General features: G+C 33.9%; 1 protein-coding gene and 2 pseudogenes across 1 annotated transcript; 1 reads left to right on the top strand and 2 right to left on the bottom strand.

The window, feature by feature from the left end:
* Window positions 1-4,877: 4,877 nt before the first annotated feature.
* On the top strand, window positions 4,878-7,518 carry LOC120073845 (uncharacterized). Its single transcript, XM_039026727.2, has one exon. The coding sequence runs from the start codon at window positions 5,305-5,307 to the stop codon at window positions 7,270-7,272; it is 1,968 nt and encodes a 655-aa protein (XP_038882655.1). The 5' UTR covers window positions 4,878-5,304; the 3' UTR covers window positions 7,273-7,518.
* Window positions 7,519-15,657: 8,139 nt separating this feature from the next.
* On the bottom strand, window positions 15,658-16,235 carry LOC150037077 (uncharacterized; annotated as a pseudogene).
* A 2-nt stretch (window positions 16,236-16,237) lies between these two features.
* On the bottom strand, window positions 16,238-17,033 carry LOC150037076 (uncharacterized; annotated as a pseudogene).
* Window positions 17,034-21,303: the final 4,270 nt, after the last annotated feature.

The raw sequence follows: 21,303 nt of genomic DNA, 5'->3' as shown, positions 1-21,303 counted from the left end.
AATCCAATCAGCTACGCAATTATCGGGCAACTTTGTCCCTCTTTTGCTAGCTTGCATTCCTACCAAACACCCCTTTACGTGTGGAAGTTGGGAATTTATTATTATTTTTTTAAAAAAATAATAATAATTATGATTATCATTTTCATAATTTAAAGTAAAAAACAACTTTGTTCATAGTTGCAAGTTGAATTGTTATCTAATTTTGAGATGTTTACTTATCTAATATTAACCTATATTAATCGAAAGACTTTTCTGATAAATTGGATTATACAATTGTTTAATAAAATTATATGAAATATACTAGAGAATATCGAACATACAAAATATTGACATGTTTACATTTTTTATGGTAAGACGTTAGTTTTTATTTTTAGTGTTGGCGTCCTTGCCACTTTAATTGTAGGTCTGGACATTTGTGACCATTTTTTGTATAAATTAGTGGGTTGAATCTTTACATTTTTGTTAGGAAAAAAAATTAATTAAAAAATTAATCCCATTAGTTATAAAATACTAGAGTATTCATAGTTAAAAATATATTTTTAGGAGTTACTACGTAAAAAAATTGATTTAATTATTTTTATATATTGAATTAAAATTAACAATTTAATTTCGATTTATATCTTAGAAATTTTATTTCCATAGTGTTAAAAAAATATTTTTAGGAGTTGTTTAGAATAAATTATTCAAAACAATAATGAAATTAAATAAATCAATATAAATATGTGTATAATAGTTGTAACATAAAATTTAAAGTTAATAATAAGTTCGGATTGGTTCAGATTATTTTAGGTGAACCCATGAACCAACTCAACCCACAAAATTTTTATTTATTTGAAACCAACCAAACCCAAACTACACGAATTGGGTCAGGTTGATCAGTTTTTTGGAATCATCGGATTTTTTTTAACACCCCTATAAAATACTATGATTATTTGATTAGAATGGTTTTTTTAGAATGGGAGCATATGACAAAATTTAGGGTTTAGTTCTGAAAAATGGCAAAATAAGTCAATAATAAGATTTATGGCAACTCATACATGCACATAACCACAAATTTCTAAATACATGATTTGTCATTGTTTTATAGTTGTTATTGATGAAACTACAAATACATGGTAAATATAGAATCATAAACAAGGTCGAGTTCTATATACAGCGTAGTGGCTGATTTTAACTGCCCTCTTGATCTTCTTCATATAGTTAACATAATCTACATATTTTATTATTAATTTAGATTATGTTTAACTATTTTCGAATTAATCTCACTTTAATTAAATATCCAAATTTTTCTACCAAATTTTATATTTTAAATTTTCATAAATTATCAAATTTCATTTTATCTAATCAAATTTTAAATTTATCATAATCTTTAAATTATTTTTCATAATTTTATACATATCCTTAATAAATTAGCTGAATATTTATCATATTCTTGAAGGTTTAATTTGTTTTATATTATTTTAACGATTTGGGAAAAAAAACATTCATCACTATCGTAAAGAAAATACCCATAACTTTTATTATTCACACAAAGTGTTTATCGATTTAGGTTTTCTTATGATTTTTTTCACAAGCTATTGTTTTTGCTATGACTTTACAATTAATTAGACTTATCTTTTCCTTTTTTCCTCTTTATTTGTTCTTGTACGATGATTCAATCTTCTTTTGTTTCATTATTATAATCAACTTTCTTTTTTTTTTTTTTGCCAAATAAGATGAAATATTGTTCATTTGAGATAATCAAAATTAGACACTACAATAAATCAAAACTTCCACGATTGCGGGAATGCCGGAGAATTGAAGTTATGATTTTTGTGTGGTCGTTGACTATTTTCTAATGTAACATTGCAAATACACCACATTGAATAATAATTCAGTAGAAACAGAACTTCTCTCCAACCTTATGACCACATTATTATCAATTTTGGTTTATCTAACTCTTTTTCAATTGGTTTAACTTTTTGTTGCCAGATTTAGTTATATAATATTTTTTCATTAGTTTAAACATCAATTTAAAAATGTAATATAAAGTTAAACGTATTTCCAGTTTGTCCTCGATGAGTTATGAAAATTAACTACACATACAATGTAATTGTAATATGAAGATATGCGATTTTAATATTCATTTTTCGTATTTACAGATTTAAATTATAGATTCTCCTAATTTTTCTTCAACAATATCTATTTGAATCTATATTTTGTTATCAGATTATGTTTTAACTTTTTTTTAAATTATTTATTTATACATTTTGTTATTATATTAATTTTTTGTGTATATTATTCATATTTATATATCTATTTATTATTTTGATAAGATTTGATTTATATTATATTTTTTTTTTAGAAAAAAAAAGCCTAACCCTTATTTCCAAAATTTCAATATATTTATAATTTTTGTGAAAAAAAAATTAAGCACTTTCTTCCGTCCATATTTAAAAATATATATTTTTTAAATAATTATAATTCTACTTTACCTCCGTTTATTCCATCATTTTACTTCTCTTTTTCATATTTCTCATTTGCAGCAAGCTTGTAGTCATGACATCTCCACAAACTCTCTTTAAAATCTATGCTAGTATATCCTCCTCACCACAATCGCATTTTGGGTCATCTTCTTTAGAACATTCCATTATTTCTTCTCTCACCATCACCCTCTTTGCTACATTTCGGTTTGTATGACTGTCAAATCTTCTTTTGCTCATTATTGATCAGTTTTCTAAGTAGCTGCATGCGTACAGACATACCATCGTGGTCATCCATTGAAGAAGCAGTCGCCAATTGTTTCTCGGTGAGACCCATATTGGTGAGTTTTTAGATTTTCAAACCGTTTATAAGATTGACGGTGCTATTTGTTTCTTAGTTTTTGGTTGAGATTGTAATTTTTTTTTTGCTTTTAGAAGTTTAAATGGAGTGTTTTTGAGTTGTTTTTGAAGCATTGTCTATTTGTACCCAATTTGTTAGTCTTTGGGGTAGTTTGGTCATTTTCCAATTTGTATTTTCTATTATTTAATTTCATTTTGCTATTTTTAAAATTTTGAAACTTTTTTGATATTTTTTCAAATGAAACTTTAAATTTTGCTATTTCTCTTGTCGGTTTTTTTTTCAATATTTTGTAGGTATGGTAGTAAAAGTAGGCCTTAATCAAATGGTATAGCGCCGATCTTGGACTATGTATGGGCCTATCGGGACAAACGCAGGCCCAATAACAATGTTTGGGCTTAGTATTGTCATCGTGGCTCATGAACAGTTTCCAAATTTCTAGCAACGTGCACGTGCGCACGTGGAGGCTCTCACCAAATGAATTTAAAAACAAAGCAGAGTGGGGCCCAGGGGTGTAGTTAGGTAGACAAGAATGCTTCTTCTGTGCAAGATGCTGACGTCAATAATAAAATTGGGGAAAAATTAGTAACGACCGATACCGAAGTTATGACTTTTTATTTCTTGATGGCTTTGCGTTTGAGGCATTGATTCTTTCAAAATTCCAGTCCATTATAATTATAATAATAATTTTTTTTTTTTAATAAAAAAAAACCACTTTGTTTTTTAAAATTTTATTTTAATAGCCATCAGCGGCCAAAATGCTAGATTACAGTAATAAATAGCAAGCTATTTGATTATAGTTTAATGCTGAATAATAAAAAAGGAAAAGAGAACAAGTTTTTATGTAGGGTGAAAGTACATATTGACTCAATTTTTTATTTTTATTTCAGAAAAGATTGACTCAATTTTAATATATAAAATCGAAAAATAACACCTCAAATGATACGTTTGGAGTACAAATAACTCAATTGAAAAGACCAATTGATTTAAAATATAAATCCTAATCTTTACTTGGAATTTTATATCTAAAAAAAAAATCTCAATCAACTCAAATTTCTAATTAGTAGCCAGCTCGATTTGTTTTTTTTCCAATAACGAAGAAAAAACAAAAGTAAACTCATTATGTATAGCTTTGTAAAAACCATGCATAAAGTCAAAATTTAAGCTCGTGTCTTTTTCTTTTTTTGAATTTTTAAATGAGTTCAACAAAAACCATTTTAATTGTCTAATAAAATTTCAAAATTTCAAAATATTTAATAAATCTTAGAATGTTTAAATTTATTAGACTTATTCAATTTTTATAACCATATTAAACACACAATCAAAAGACTAAAAAACCATGAAACATCTAAAAAGCTAAAGTCTATAACTTACTACCCATAAAACTAAATCTTCATGCATGTACTAACACTTCTAAAAGCTTGAAAATTTATCAGATTATTTCACACAATCTATCTAAGAAAAAAAAGGTAAATATCAATTTATACTCATGAACTTTAGATGTTGTATCAATTTAAACTATAAACTAATAATTATATCAATTAAAACCTTGAACTTTTATAAGCATACCAATTTAATTCTTAAACTCTACATACATAAATTCATGGTTTAAATCGATACACTTAATAGTTTGAGGTTTAAATTGACACACTTATAAAAGTTTATTAGTTTATGATTTAAATCGAAACAACTCCTGATTTTTTAAGGGTATAAATTGGTATTAATAAAATAAAATGAGGTTTGCAAAATTTACTGGGGTTTGTTGCAACTTACAACTAATTAGGTACACTACACTCCTACCAAACATAAATGTCAAGGGATTTATAGTGAATAAAAATTAAAAAAAAAAGAAAAGAAAAACAAAAAAATGGTAATTTAAAGCAAGTAAGAGAGGTGTGTGTTAAGAGTTGACGTGACATTGACGAAGGGTAGGAACATGGGGGCGGGTTTTGAGAGCCAACGGCGATGGCTCGGCGGAAAAAAGGTAGCCCACGGGACCCATAATCCCCCTTGTTTAGCTACTAAAACATGACACCATTTTCTGTTCACTTCAATTATTTTGCCCTTTTGCTTTTTCTTCTCTTTTATTTTTGTACCAAAACAAAAGTTTTTAAAGCCACAAAAAGCCATTTCCTTTCCTTAAAGCCTCTCCACTCTCTCCTTAGTAAAGGCAAAGACATCGAATAAAAATATATAAACCCATAAAAATGGGTTCCAATTAAATGTTCTCTTAATAAAACACAAAATAAAAATAAAAATGAAGAGACAACCGCGTTTGACCTTTCTCAAATTCTTCTAACATTGCCTGCCCTGCCCTAGCAATTTTTCTTCACTTCTTCCACCCAAAGCGTCAAACAAATCCTTCTGAACTTCTTCTTCTTCTTCTTCTTCTTCTTCCGTTTTTTGGGTTGAATTTCTATCCCTACCCATCTCTTCTGTTTTTTCTTTGCTCGATCTGATTTGGGTTTTCTTTGTTTTGCTTCCATGGCGGAGATCAAGCTAATCTTGGCTCGGCCGATTCAATTGGCTGACCAAGTTACTAAGGCGGCCGATGAGGCTACCAGTTGCAAGCAGGAGTGCGCCGACCTCAAGGGCAAGACGGAAAAGCTTGCTACTCTTCTCCGTCAGGCGGCTCGAGCGAGTTCCGATCTCTACGAGCGACCGGCTACTCGGATCATCAACGAAACTGCACAAGCTTTAGATAAAGCTCTTTCGCTGGTGCTCAAATGCAGTGGCAATGGTCTTATGAAGCGTGTTTTTACAATCATCCCTGCTGCCGCCTTCCGTAAATCCTGCTCCCAACTCGAGAATTCTATCGGTGACGTCTCGTGGTTGCTTCGAGTTTCTGCCTCCGCCGAGGATCGTGGCGATGAGTATTTGGGTCTTCCCCCTATCGCCGCTAACGAACCCATTCTAGGTCTTATCTGGGAACAGATTGCTATTCTATCAACTGGGTCGCCGGAAGATCGAGCTGACGCCGCAGCGTCGTTGGTTTCTTTGGCGAAAGACAGCGAGAGGTATGGGAAACGGATAATTGAAGAAGGCGGCGTTGGGGCGCTGCTGAAATTGCTGAAAGAAGGTAAGGTCGAAGGTCAAGAAAACGCTGCAAATGCAATTGGGCTTTTAGGGCGTGACCCGGAGAATGTTGAGGCCATGATTCAAGCTGGTGTCTGCCAGGTGTTTGCGAAAATTCTCAAAGAAGGTCCGATGAAAGTTCAAGCTGTGGTTGCTTGGGCTGTATCAGAACTCGTTTCTAGTTACCCAAAATGCCAAGATCTCTTTGAACAACACTATATTATTCGCTCCCTTGTTAGCCATCTTGCGTTTGAGACTGTTCAAGAACATAGCAAATACAATATCACTGCCAATAAAACCACATCGATCCATGCTCTGGTAATGGCGAGCAACCAAAAAACGAATAATCTGTATAAAGCTGCGGATGATGATGATCGACAGCTCCATAGTCGGATTCTTCATCCGATGGGAAATCGAACCCCAAATCAGATGCACGCAGTGGTTACTAACACTATGAACATGCTCTCTTCGGTGCCGGCCACAACAGCAACTCCTCCACAGGCAAGCCATAGCGAAGGCCACAGCGTTAGCAGCAATGGAAAGCATATTCTTCCACATCATTCCCCTTATCTTCACCATGCTCATTCCGGCCCCAGCACGAAGGGCAGGGAACTTGAGGACCCGGCAACGAAAGCCAAGATGAAAGCCATGGCAGCTAGAGCCCTTTGGCAGCTTGCCAAAGGGAATTTGACAATCTGCCGTAGTATTACAGAGTCAAGAGCTTTGTTGTGTTTTGCTGTTCTACTTGAGAAGGGGGAACAGAATGTGCGGCATAACTCTGCAATGGCATTGATGGAGATCACCGCCATGGCGGAGCACGATCCTGACTTGAGAAGATCCGCCTTCAAGCCGACTTCGCCCGCTTGTAGAGCTGTTGTGGAACAGTTGCTGAAGATCATTGAAAAAGAAGATGCCGATCTCCTCATCCCGTGTATCAAATCCATTGGACATTTAGCGAGGACGTTCCGAGCAACCGAGAAGAGAATGATCATCCCATTGGTGCAGCTTCTCGACGATAGAGAGCCCGAGGTCTCGAAGGAGGCCTGCATTGCTCTCATCAAATTTGCCTGCACAGAAAACTTCCTCCACATCAACCACTGCGAGGAAATTATAGCTGCAGGAGGGGCAAAACACTTGGTCCAACTAGTGTACTTTGGGGATCAAAGTGTTAAACTTGATGCCGTAACTCTATTGTGCTACATTGCCCTGCATTTGCCAGATAGAGAGGAGCTTGCTCGGGCCGAGACGCTTCCCGTGATAGAATGGGCGTCAAAACAATCTCATTTGACGCAGGACGAAACACATGAAAGACTCTTACATGAAGCTGCAAATAAGCTAGAGCTGTTTCAATCTAGAGGTCCAAGAGGATACCATTGATTTCAATCATTCCAGGCAAGGTTCTAATCTCTTCCACAGGTTGAAAATTTTCCATTTTCACATATTATTTTCATTCGAGTGTACGTATTAGATTCGTTTTCCATCCATAATTTGTTCAAAAAGTAATGTAATAATTTAGTAAAGTTGGTTGCTTGCTTCTTTGTGTCCTTCATCTGCCTGTCATGGAGACAAAGTTTACAGGTTTCTCCATGGTTGATTTCAAATGATCATATACCCCTTTTTTTACTGTTTCTTGTCTCTTTTTCCTTCTGGTTTGTATATAGAATTAGATTGTATCATTGGAACAGCTTGGTGAAAGGATGCTGCTGTCCAGCACAAAAAGGTTGAATCGAGAATGACTTTAACAAAGCTCATCCGAAAGTGAAGACATCCCTTTCCTTTCTAAAACTTCATCACAACCATTCAAATTTGAACGCTAATATGAATTGCTTCCAAATTCTTTACTTCATAAAGATTAAAATATAGTGTTTTTCATAAGGTTTATAATGGAAATAATTCACTTTTGAGTTGGTAGAAGATACTGTAGAAATAATTTGAGAGGTTTAATCAAATTTAAGAGGACCAATTTGGGAACCAAATTAGATTTAGGTATCTAAAATAGCAATTTAACCAATGATAACAATTGCTTTCCTAAATTAGTAATTTAATCAAAGTAAAATACAATGACAATCTCTATCCGTCAAAGCAATCATTTCGACAAAGCTTCATCACTATTAAATTCATATCATCACTTTATTAACTTCTTTTATTTTTATTTTTATTTTATTTTATTTATTTATTATTATTATTTTTAAATTTATATCATCCAAAGCTTCACCACTACTTTGGATGTACATGTCAAGTAATTATTACTATTTGTCTTTTGTCAATTTATTTCTTCTATGTTTCACTTTTTTTTCACTTTGTTAAAAAGAGAACGATAGTCCAACAAAAAAAAAAAAAAAAAAAAAATCCAATTCGTTTTCACACCTAATTGTATTTGTAAAAAGTAAAATTAAAAGGAAGTCTTACTCAGTCAAGTCAACGACTAACTTGTTATAAACTTATAACAATCTCATTTGACCACATATAAGGTTACGTGTGCGGAGGAGTAAATCTTGGATGTAACATCATACAACTCCTTCAATCATAAAGAGAAAAAGATTTATCTTGTTTTAGAAGAAAATGGTCGCCACATGACTTGTGATTGAACATTTGAATGGACGACATACAAATGGGTGTATCTCGGAATATATCAAGTATTTTTCTTTACCTAAAAGATAGAGATTTTGAGGAAAATTGGAGCCGAAAAGGGGTATGGAATTGGAAACCCCACCTTTACCAATAATAATAAATTGAAGACAAAGGAACAAGTCATGTGGAATGATTTGAAGCCAAAATTGGTTTAAGACAGTATGGTCCCTTGACATTTCACTGTGTTTGTGTGTTTTTGCCACTGTACTTTTATAATTGTTAAAGTTTAATATTTTCATTGAGTCTTCACTCATAATGCACATTGTTTTGTGTAATGAGTGAGAGTAAGGGTAAAAATTCCTCATCTATTAAACAACTCAGTTTTATAGTATTGTGGTACAAATTTGAGCACAAGTATGAGAAGGAAATCATTTGGAATAATTTCTCGTTATTTTCGTTGTACTATCATTTATGATTTAACTATTCTTTGTCACATATATGTTTTCCACGCAAAAGAAACAAAAAACATTCAATTAAAAGACTTCATTTTTCATGAAATAGATGATAAAACTTATTGTCAACAGTAACTGTCTTTTAGTCGTTGTTATAAATAAATACAAAACCAAATTAAATAATCTTTGTAAGATATTTTGTCATTTAAAAAATTATGCCTATCAAACCAAAGTTGCATCCAACTCTACCAATACATTTTTTTTTTTTTTTTAAATATTTTAAATATCAATTATAATCATTACATCACATCTTGATGGTGGATTCAATATAGTACCCTTCCAAATTTTATTGTTTTTAGAGAATTTATAATTGTGAGCTTTGTAACTAGCCCCCACTTCACATATAACAAAAGCAATAATTTTGACATTTCAAGGGAACAAGTGTGTATATAAATTATATATCTTTGAAAGTGAGAGAAGAGTGAATCCCATGGAATTGTTTTAGTTGCTATTGCCCACAACAGTTCACTATTATTGAACTAAAAGAGAAGGTTTCATAACTATCACGTAGACGGAGTTTCTTTAATGTGGTTATCGATGTCTTTTACTCATTTCACTCTGTTTTCTTAACTATTTTTTACTCAAATATCTTTTGACAATAAAATGACATTTTAGATTTTATATCGTTGTTCTGTGTGTAGATTTAACTTTCTCCTTTTAAATCATAAAGTAGTAAGTCAGATGCTCAAATCTTCTCTCGTATTGAACTAATAAAGAAAGAAAGAATTTTTTCTGATATATTTGGTTTTATTTCATTTTGAATTAATGGAGCTTTATTTCCTAAAGGTTTCAAGATTTGTTTTTTTTTTTAAAAAGGGTAACAAGAAAAATAACATATTTTAACTTTTCATTTGGACAATTAGCATACCTACTTTTCATTTGTAAAAATAACAAATCGGAATAAAAAATAATAAATAAAAATTTAAAAGCCCAAACTACCCCAAGACATAGATACAATCCTCAATAAGACAAAAGTTTAAATACACTCTAATTATATACATCCAAAAGCACCAACATGCCTTTAAAACCCACTACAGATTTATCTTCCCCAAAAAGCTAACCCTACACTCTCTTACCTGTCATTTCCTCTTCCCCATTCTTCCATCTTCAAGCTTCTGCACCATAGGAAGTCCACAGGTGCTCTGACCGTTCTTCATACAATTATTATCTTGAAGTTGGTCTTTCTCTGACCATCGATAAGAGGTGCTCCGACCGTATACATTCGAGCTGAACAAATTAATGGATTAGGGTTTCGACGACAACTCTCTGTTCTTGAAATCTTCAAAATTTGGAAGATCACTAAAACAAAGGTTCGACATACATACTCTTCTCTTTAAATGTACATGTAGGATTTTTTATATTCAAAATACCTAATATTTGTTATTATATATATTTTTTAAAAAACCAGATCCAGTTCAATTTTTAAGGGATCACAAACCGAAATTGAATTCATTTTAAAAAAACATCTTGTTTATGTTATTAAAAGGGATAGTAAAAGAGAAGGCAAAACATAATACGAGAAGCAGTGACCGATTGTGTGCTACAGGGATAATCACTACAGGAAATCTGACTTCTCCCAACGTCACATTTTGTCGGAAAAGTGTGAAAAATTCGTCGGGAGAGGATCTCCCGATGCAAAAACGGTCATCGGGAGTTTAGTCGGAAGAAACCCGTCGAGAGAGGATCTCCCGACGCACTTTTAAATGGCGTCGGGAGTTAGGGGGGAACTCCCGATGCATTGTAGTGCGTCGGGAGTTCCTAGAACTGCTGACGCCTAATATATGGCATCGGCAGTTCCAAGAACTCCCGACGCACTACAATGCATTGGGAGTTCCCCCCTAACTCCCGACGCCATGTAGGCGTTCGGAGTTCCACCATAACTCCCGACACCGTTTTAAAGTGCGTCGGGAGTATTAAAATTTAATATATCGTTTGTAATTTTTTAAAATTTGATATGAAAACCTGTAAAACATATTATACCAAATAAAAATTCACATAACTAAAAAATGAAAATGAAGTCCATTTTATAACAAGTAAAAAATTACAATATCCAAACGAATCGATACTAGAAATTACAATATCCAAACGAAGTCGATAAACATTCATATCACAAACACATAAAAGAAGTAAAATAAAAACAACATCTAGAACACTTCTCGAACACAACATCTTCAACAATTGTCCCAACTCATCTCCGAACAACATTCTACAATAAAACAAAAACATTGAAATGTTATATCGATAAACATCCACAACACGTTCCAACTCCAATACGGGTGGTAATGAACATCAAAACGAGTAAACAATGACCAACACACATAAAACTCAAATTTATCCCTAAAATGGTTTAACCCAAATTTTAACCCCCCCCCCCCAAATTAAACTTCGTAAAAATTCATAAATACAAAAAAAGTTAAGATAATGAAAAACATAAGAGAAGAGGAAACTCACAGAAAGCGAGAGGCAAAGAGATTCAGGGAGAGAGCGAAAGGAAAGAAGAGAGCAAGAGGCAAGGAGAGAGCGAGATACAGTTGAATAAAAAGTAAAAAAAAAAAAAAAAGAAGTTATGATCCCAGGGAAGGTGAATATGCAGTGTGTCAAGAGTAGGTTAGTCTTCCATTAGGGAATCATGGAGGAAGAGAAGCGAAGACAGACTCAAAACAATAATGATAAGACTCAAAGCTCCCTCTTGACCAACCAACTCTTTCATTAAGGAGAGGCGAGACTTGAACCAAGGCCTTACCCATTTAGTGGATCATGCCTTCGTCTCCGTAGTTTTTGGTATTGAAGCCTTCCATTTCTGCTTCGCCTGCCTTTCTTCAATCTGATTCACAACAGAGAAGATTATCACTGCTAGCATACAAGAAGAGAGCGAGAGGCAAGAAGAGAGTGAGATACAGGGAGAGAACGAGAGGCAAGGAGAGAGCAAGATACAGGGAGAGAGCGAGAGACAAGGAGAGAGCGAGATACAGGGAGAGAGCGAGATACAGTTGAATAAAAAGTAAAAAAAAAGAAGTTCTGATCCCAGGGAACGTGAATATGCAGTGTGTCAAGAGTAGGCCGGTCTTCCATTAGGGAATCATGGAGGAAAAGAAGCGAAGACAGACTTAAAACAATAATGATAAGACTCAAAGCTCTCTCTTGACCAACCAGCTATTTCATTAAGGAGAGGCGAGACTTAAACCAAGGGCTTACCCATTTAGTGGATCATGCCTCCGTCTCCGTAGTTTTTGGTATTGAAGCCTTCCATTTCTGCTTCGGCTGCCTTTCTTCAATCTTATTCACAACAAAGGAGATTATCATTGCTAGCATGCAAGAAGAGAGCGAGAGGCAGAGAGAGAGCGAGATACAGGGAGAGAGCGAGAGGCAAGGAGAGAGCGAGATACAGAGAGAGAGCGAGATATATCACTCTTCAATAGGAGGCCCTTCTATAGAATTGGTTGGCTGGGATAAGGCCACATCACCTGTTGACATGGGTTGGTTGGGCTTGTTTTTCTCTGTCCTTAATACAAAATAGCCAAGTTCAAGGACAAGACGGCTGCAATGAAACTCTACCCACCCCCCACGACAAACATGGAACCTCTTGAACATAAAAAACATACAAAACGAGTAAACAATGACCAACACACATAAAACTCAAATTTGTCCCCAAAATGGTTTAACCCAAAATGGTTTAAGACATAACTAAACTTTGCTACCATAACCGCAGGATAGCAATATATTAGACAACTAAATAATGTAGTAATCATACCTAATTTGATGGGTCTCTTCTATGTGATCGTACCATGTCTTCAATCATTTTTTTCATTTCTTCCATTTGTCTTGCATGATCCTCTTGCATTCTTTTCTGAAAGTCTTCAAGTTCCTTAATCCTCGACTGAGACTGTTGGAAATTGGCTCTCAATTCCTCTATTCCTGCCTCCGTTCCTTGAGTAGATGACGAGCTTGATGAGATGCTACTCCTTCTTGACTTAGGCTTAGGGCCCTAACCTAGACCTTTTGAATATCCGAGTCGTCTACCCAAAACCGTCTCACAGATTTCATCCCCTGTTAGTGGTTGAGAACCTTCTAGAGTGGGGCTGGATTGTAATTCCAACATTTGATGCAAGACATAATAATTAAATGGGTAAGAATGAGCGACTAAAGTTAAAAGTGAAAAAAAAAACACGATAGTAAAGCAAAAAATGTTACATGTGCATTTTCAGCTGCCTCGTTCACAAACTTGCCACCTTTAGAGTGTGTTTCCCTAAATAGGTCAACACGTCCTATTTCTCGACCCTCCTTTGCCTGCAATTGTGCCTGAATTGCAGAAATGACTTCGATCCACCTACATGGTCGAACGGTAATTTCTCTCTATTCTTCCTGTTCGTCACAGACATTTCCTATATTTGAAGAAAAAAAATATGTCAATAGTGTGATGTATTAGTAAATGCAGCAAATGATACACGCCATAAATATTGTACCTAAAATGCTTCACTCTCGAAGCGGTCACACAAAAAGTACCAATCTTCTGACCTATTTTAAAGCTAACTAGGCAAACTGGCACGTGCTTGCTGAGGATCTCCACATTTTCTGTAATGTATGTGCAAACCTTCTCTAAATTCTTTGAAGGAGTTTTGCATTTGATGTTCTATAAAACGGTTAAGTCGTTGACTGGACAGATCAAGTTCGAAATGAGCCTACAAAAGAGGGAGGGAAGAATTAGCATAGATGATGTCCATGACTGTAAAAGAATAAACTTATAATTACTTACCAATAATTGACTTTTAGCCAATTCTATGAACTCGTTTGGAACCTCAGCAAAAGTACGACAACGTACTGAAAATGTAGATCTCACAGCGACGTCGATCGCATTACTAAATCGTATCGAATGTTGAGATATCAATTTCGTCTTCCCCTCATTTATCACGATTGTAATTCTCCCATGTATTTGGACGTATCTTTCCAACTCGATGTTCCACGAATGCTCTCATTTCTTCCGATTGGATGCTGAGCTACTATTTGAAGAATAAAAAATTTAAAACAGTTTATGATGTATTTCAGTTAACAGAATATATTTCAAAATATACTAACATGAAGTATCACCCACAGAAGATACCGTGTTGTCTAGATACAACTCTTGGAATTCTTCATCAGCCTCTCGTTACCTATTAGGGGTTGACATCGTATCTATACAAACACAAAAAAGAGAAAACAATATTAAATTAACAATAAATACGTGTAAGCTAGAGAAAAAGAGAATTGAGTAGATACATCATTAGTCATCATCGTAATCTAATTCAAATTATTCATCAACACATGAACTGTTATTGGGAGATAATTATTCTTCATCAACATCGTTTATGAAATCATGATCGCCATGTACAATAATTGGTCTTTCCACAACTGTAGGATCAACGTCAACTCTGCATAAAGTAACCTCCTCAATGGTTTCATCCACTCGGATGCCACCAACAATTTCTAGTAAATTTAGTTGTGCGTTTTCAACATCATCCACTTCCGGTACATCCCATATTCGTTTATTTTGGACTACTTGAACAAATTTTCAATTGCTACCATGTTTGATGTCATCAATGTAAAAGACTTGTCGTGCTTGGATAGCAAAGATGAAAGGCTTGTCGACATACCAAAAGTGTGATATATTGATCGATTTGTATCCTAAATCCACATGTGTCCTATTACTTTTGTTGTTATCTGTGTCAAACCATCTACACTCTAACAAGAAAATGCGTCTTCTATTCGCATATTGGAATCTAATACTTTGTCTACAACACCGTAGAAATTATTATCCACTTGTGTTCTCACTGATCTCCCCGGCCACTAGGACTCCACTATTTTGTGTAGCTCGACGATTATCACGCTCTATAATGTGAAATCATACCCCATTAATAATGCATCCATTGTAAGAGTGCACCTCAGACGAAGGTCCCATTGCAAGTGAAAAGAAATCATCAGAGATATCTTCTCTCTCGCACTGTTGTAGAACCTGATAATTACTTATACATTAAAAATGAATACGAAAAATGAATCATCCCTCAACTGTTGCCTACAAAATGACTATGTATACCTAAGATTTGAACCAATCGGAAAATTTGTGTTGATGTTTTATATATAAGTCAAAGGCGTTTTGAGCTTCACGACGAATTAACCTCAAATGTTGCCTACAAAATTGATCATTTAAATGTTATATCAAAGGAGATACCCTAAAATTTAGAAAAGGAAAAAGTTTGAAACGTACTTCCGATAGTCTGTTATTTCTTTACAGTTGTTGAGAATGTACCAATGTGCAATATGTTTTTCCTCCACTGATAGCGTCCGTAAAGTTGATACCCCTAATGGTCGTACCCTCTGCCTAAATAATTCAAATTCACCAAATATCTCATGATCGGGAATGTTATCATCATTTCGTTCATCTCTATTGAATCTCTTTCAATCCCACTTAGATATCGCGAACAGAAGTTCCATGATTCATTCATTGTATATGCTTCCGCTATAGACTCCTCAGGACGTGCTTTGTTCCGTACAAATTGTTTTAATGTTCGTAAACTTATTTCAATAGGATACATCCAACTGTAACTAACTGGACCCACCACTTTGGTTTCATATGGTAGATGAATTGCAAGATGTACCATTGCATCGAAAAAGGCAGATGGGAATATTTTCTCCAATTTACAACCTCTTATCCCGAAGGACGAGTTATCTTCTTTGCATATTGGACATGCTTGATAACCTTTGTACTCCACCCAGATAAGTTACCGTACGCAGGGAAGTCATTAATCATCCATAATAAGGTAATATATAGTTGAAAAAACTCACCAGCAACAGAATCATAAGTTCACACACTAATTGTCCACAACTCTTTCAACTCTTCAATCAACGGTTGCAAGTAAACATCAATTTCCTTTCTAGGAGATTTTGGACCAGGTATGAGCAAAGACATGAAGAAGTTTGTTTCCTTCATGCATTTCCAAGGGGGCAAATTATAAGAAATTATCACCACAGGCCACATACTATAAGAAGTGCTCATATTTCCAAACGAATTGAAGCCATCTGAAGCTAATCCCAAATGAACATTTCGAGGATCTAAAGCGAAATGAGGGAATTCTCGATCAAAATCCACCCCTCTGCATCAGCTGGATGTCGCAATACATCCTCCGTTTCAACTTGCTTATCTTTATGCCATCTCATGTCATAAGCGCATTCTTTTGATGCAAACAATCGTTTTAATCTCGGTATCAATGGAAAATGACCCAATACCTTATGTGGTATTTTTTTAACTTTGCCACCATTATCTTTGTATCGAGACTCACCACAAACAAGGCATTGTTGCAAATCTGCAAACTCTTTCCAATACAATACACAATCATATTTGCACGCATGAATAGACTCATAACCTAGGCCTAAATCACGCAATTTTCGCTTGGCTTCATAAAAGGAAGTAGGTATAGAGGTGCCAGTTGGAAACGCTGCATTTAACAATTCCAGCAACATTTCAAACGATTTGTTACTCCAACTGTTCAGAACTTTGATATGCATCAACTTCACTAAAAAGTTTAAGGACGAAACTTGCGAACACCCAGGGTATAATTCATTACGTGCTTCGGTCATTAAATCCTCGAATAAGTTCATGGTATCTCTTTCTTGACCATTAAAGGACATTTCATTATTCTCAATCTTTCCTTCATTTGTATTTTCGTTTTCAATTGGAACTTGTAAATCGTTTATAAGATTCAACATCTCATTTTCTTCGACAGCATTACTCTCTATACTATCTACTTCAACATCCTGTATTGAATGACTTGTATGACTTCGAGATAAGTTTGCTGGCTCTCCATGATATACCCATTCACAATATGAGGGAGATATTCCATATGTTAATAGATGTCGTTCCACAATATCTATCTTTTTCCAAATTGAATTCATACAATTCTTGCATGGACATCTTATTCGTCTGGAATCATTAACATGAAACCTTGCCATATCTAAGAACTGCGATACTCCTTATCTATACTCCACTGATAACTTATTCCTTAGTTTAATCCATTCTTTATTCATCCTTAAAAATAAATATTTTCTGACCAACTTGTAATCCAAAACAATAACCTGGATTAGAGGACAAAGTACAAAGTATTATTAAGCATTGAGTTCCTAATTTTCATTTCTTAAGGTAAAATAAACACATAGGTCCCTAGACCGCTTAAATTGTCTTAACAACTTTCAAATTTTTTATTTAGTACGTCTCCAAGCTTTTAATTTTGTGTCTAATATAGGCTTTTCATCTATTCAACATCTTCTAAAATTTACAAGCCTATTGGACACAAAATTTAAAGTTCAATTTTCAATTAGACACAAAATTTAGTTTTATGTCTAGTAGATTCTTTAAACTTTTTTAAAATATTAAATGTGTTAAGTACCAAATTGGAGGTTTAAAGATTTATTTTATATTTTTTAGATTAATATAGGTCTTTCATTTATTCAACATCTTCGAAATGTTAAATCATGCATGCTTAGGTTCCAAATAACCAACATCATATGACATGTTCGTTATAAAATTACTCTAAAAAATTTCAGAGAATTGTAAAACAAATATATTCTACAAAATTGACGAGATATTAATGGGCATGATTTGTACAAAAAAATTTCAAATAAGATTTTAATGGGCATAATATTGATGGGCATGATTTGTACAGCAATTTCAGAAAATTAACAAAAGAGAATACAATATTTAACACATTTTAATGGACATTTCACATATGATTTAAATAAATATACGAGATAAAATAAAATGAGAAAATTACCGGCGAGGAGACGACAGCGGTGGCGGGCAGTTGATTGCAGCGGCGGCAACAAAAATTGATGGAAGAAAAGGAAGAAATGGAAGAAAAATTTGATGGAAAAAATGGAAAGTGTAAAAGGATGGAAGAAAAGGGAGAAATGGAAGAAAATTTTGATGGAAAAAAATGGAAGAAAAGTTGGAAGGGAAAAATGGAGAAAATGGGAGTTAAAGTGTAAAATGATGGGAAAAATGAGGAAAATGGGAGAAAGAGGGAAAAAATTGAGAGGGAGAGGAAGAAAAAATGGGGGAGTGGGAAAGAAGAAAGGGTATGGTTTAAACTCGACGCTGCCCGACAGGAGTCGGGAGATCCGTCGGGAGTTTTCGGGAACTCCCGACGGTCAACACCCCACATCGGGAGTTCCTGGGGAACTCCCCACGCCGGTTTGATGCATCGGGAGTTCCCCGGGAACTTCCGACGAACCTTTATGGCGTCGAGATTTCCCCGAGAAACTCCCGACGGTCCTTTACTTTGTCGGGAGAGACGACCTAACCCCCGATGCTTTATTTACGCATCGGGAGAACTCCTTTTTCTTGTAGTGAATTAGAAGTAAGCCCAAGAAAATCGAATAAGTACACTCTTTAAGCAGTGATGGGGAGGTACATTTGTCTTTTCAATAAGAAGGTTGTTTTATGTACATTATATGCAATAGATTATAGAAGGAATTTTATATAACCAAAGCGTAAGTATTTAGTTGTAAGTTGTATAAATAGAACTATGTATTGATTGTTTGCATTGATATAAAGACCAAATAACACAATTGTAAATCTTTCAGTTAAAAGAAACAGCCAGAAAAGACAAGCTAAGAGAAGAGAAGCAAGTGAATCGAACCTTGATGTAAGCAAAACACCTAAAAGGACAAAAACAAATTCAAAGGTAACTGAAGTTTCATATTTCTTCATATAACAATTGTTAAATAGATGTCTTGAAATCATGTCTACATTGTTTTGCAAAATGTAAAAGTGCCAAAAAAGGATAAAAGAAAGATAAGATTAAGTGATATCGATAAACATGAAGAAGATATTGAAGAGAAAAAAGTATGAAATAATAGATTAACCCATAATTATGTTCAAATCGAATCATTTTAATATGAAAGTAACACAAGGAAAGACAATGGAGGAAACAAAAAATAAAAAAAGACACAGAAGAATATGTTGAAAATGATAGCAATGAGGAGATTAAAGGGCTGTCAAATAGCCACGTAAAAATAACATCACAGCCAGAAGACTCCCCCATTGAAGAAAACAAATAAAAAAAAAGTAGTGTTTCCCAAGTAAATTTATAAAATAGTTGGATGTATACAAAATTATAATAGAATGTTAATCCTTGAAGGCATCGTTAAGAAGGAGAATGAAAAAGGAAATAAGACAAAACGGGAAGCTCGAAAAGTTATTACAGTTGAAGAAAGTAGTGAGGTTTGTACTATATTCAATAATTTTTATAATAACAAATAATTTTGTTAACTGTATGTTGGAGACCACATATAAACTGCAAATATGGTGTAATGTGACTGCAGATGCATATAAATTTAAGTTATGATTTGATATGACTAGTTATAATGAAATATAAGTAAGGATAACATAGTATTGTTGTATGTTTTATGATGAGAACAATATAATTATACCTTAATTAATCTGTCAGATTAGCACATTCTTATAAGAAAACCAATATACTGTTGAATGATATATTTATGAAATCTCTAATTGAATATAATAGCATTATAATTTTATAACACAGGTTTTTATTATGAGTTTTTTTAGGATGCATTGTATTTAATGCTAAAACCAAAGCGGGATGAACCCTTTGGGATAAACCTACTAGGAAGATCAAAGGTAATTGAGGTACTCAAGGAGAGACTTGTAGGACCCCTTCTAGAAAAATTTAAGGAAACTTCATTTGGTCACTTCCTTGACTTCTCTATAACAAATTAGTCTTCCCAATTATTGATACACTTGATTCAAAGACAATGCAAGCTTATATCTTCCTCATTAAACTTCTTAATAGGAGGTAGGGTGTTAAATTTTGGCCTTAGAGAATTTGCTCTAATTGTAGGCCTAAATTGTGGACCTTTGCCTAACATAGATATGGAAAAGATTAAAGGGAATGACATATTAGAGACTTGTATTTTGAGGGAGAAAAGATAGTTATGAGAAGGTTTGTCAATCTAGTTTTAAGTTAGCAAGGGTGGTTTTGAGAGTGACCAACTAAAAATAGCCCAACTATATTTTTTGAGGAGGTTCCTTCTACCACAATAGGATACTGTACATTTAGACATCAACCATATCTTGATGTGGATGATGAGGAGCTTTTTAGAAATTATCCTTGGGGTAGGTTGACCTTTGACGTTCTGATTGATGTGATGCATAATGTCGTATCTGCTAAGTGTACTACAGGATTGACATTAGGAGGGTTTGTATTCCTGATTCTAGCATGGGCATACAAAATCATACCTACCCTTAGTACTAGACAAAACTGCTTTGCAAGGAGAGATAATATGAATATGCCAAGAATAATAAATTGGGCTGCTGGTAGCCAACCAAAATGGAAGGACTTGAAGAAGGAGGTTTTCGATTCACCCAAGATAACATCGAATTACATACATATTGCATAACAATCTAATAATAAAATGTTTATTAACAGTTTTTATCTCTTCATTGTGTTTTGTAGCTCAAAATTTGTCCACTCTTAGCCACTCAAGAAGAAATGAAAATGCCATGGTTTAAGCCATTTCTGGAAGAAGAGAAAAAAGTAATTCAAGAAGTTGAACTGGAACTTCAAAAGAAAAAATAAAAAACGCATGTAGTGGACCTCACAATTAATAGAAGCCTACACAAATCAATAGACACCGAACTTATTACAGGGTGGCTAGAGAGGATGGAGAAACATCAAGACACGATGAATCAAACAATCAATGAAAATAAACAGGTTGTGATGAAGAACCAAGATTCCTTGAGGCAACAAATGGTTGAATTGATAGAAAAAATGAACCTAATATTGGAACAAATGAAAACAAACACTTATACCTTTTTGTATGTTGTTATGACCATCAAACACAATCGCAAGATCATTTCGTTCACCAAAAACAACTTATAAATTTCGAAAAAACCAACACCATGAATCATCATTCTCTTAATCAACAATAGAAAATTCAAGGGGAACAATTTGTGAGTTACCATCCAATGTACACGCAGATAGTAGAGTACAAAAAAAATTGTTCTTCAAAGTTGCACCATCAACTGATATGATCAGAAAGCAATACTCCCATGCATGAATTGAAGCAACAAGAGCCATAAAATAGTACTTGAATATGCCATCATCATTTACTTCTTGTGCTATATAAGTTCCTACTAAAAAACTAAAGACAAGAGTGAGCATAGGTCATTAATTGCATTTTACATTATATAAGTATAATGTATCATTAAATTTAATTACATTGTAACTGTTATTCAAAACCCACTTGGATTCTTTTCAATCAAAGCATTAGAGAATGT

The sequence above is a fragment of the Benincasa hispida genome, chromosome 3, assembly GCF_027475165.1.
Source record: "Benincasa hispida cultivar pf3 chromosome 3, pf3_genome.v1.1, whole genome shotgun sequence".
Classification (NCBI taxonomy): Eukaryota; Viridiplantae; Streptophyta; class Magnoliopsida; order Cucurbitales; family Cucurbitaceae; genus Benincasa; species Benincasa hispida.
This window is presented reverse-complemented; position numbering and strand designations above follow the sequence as displayed.

What these genes read in the sequence shown, in the direction of transcription:
- LOC120073845 (XM_039026727.2), top strand. Translation starts at nt 5,305, where the DNA reads ATGGCGGAGATCAAGCTAATCTTGGCTCGGCCGATTCAATTGGCTGAC.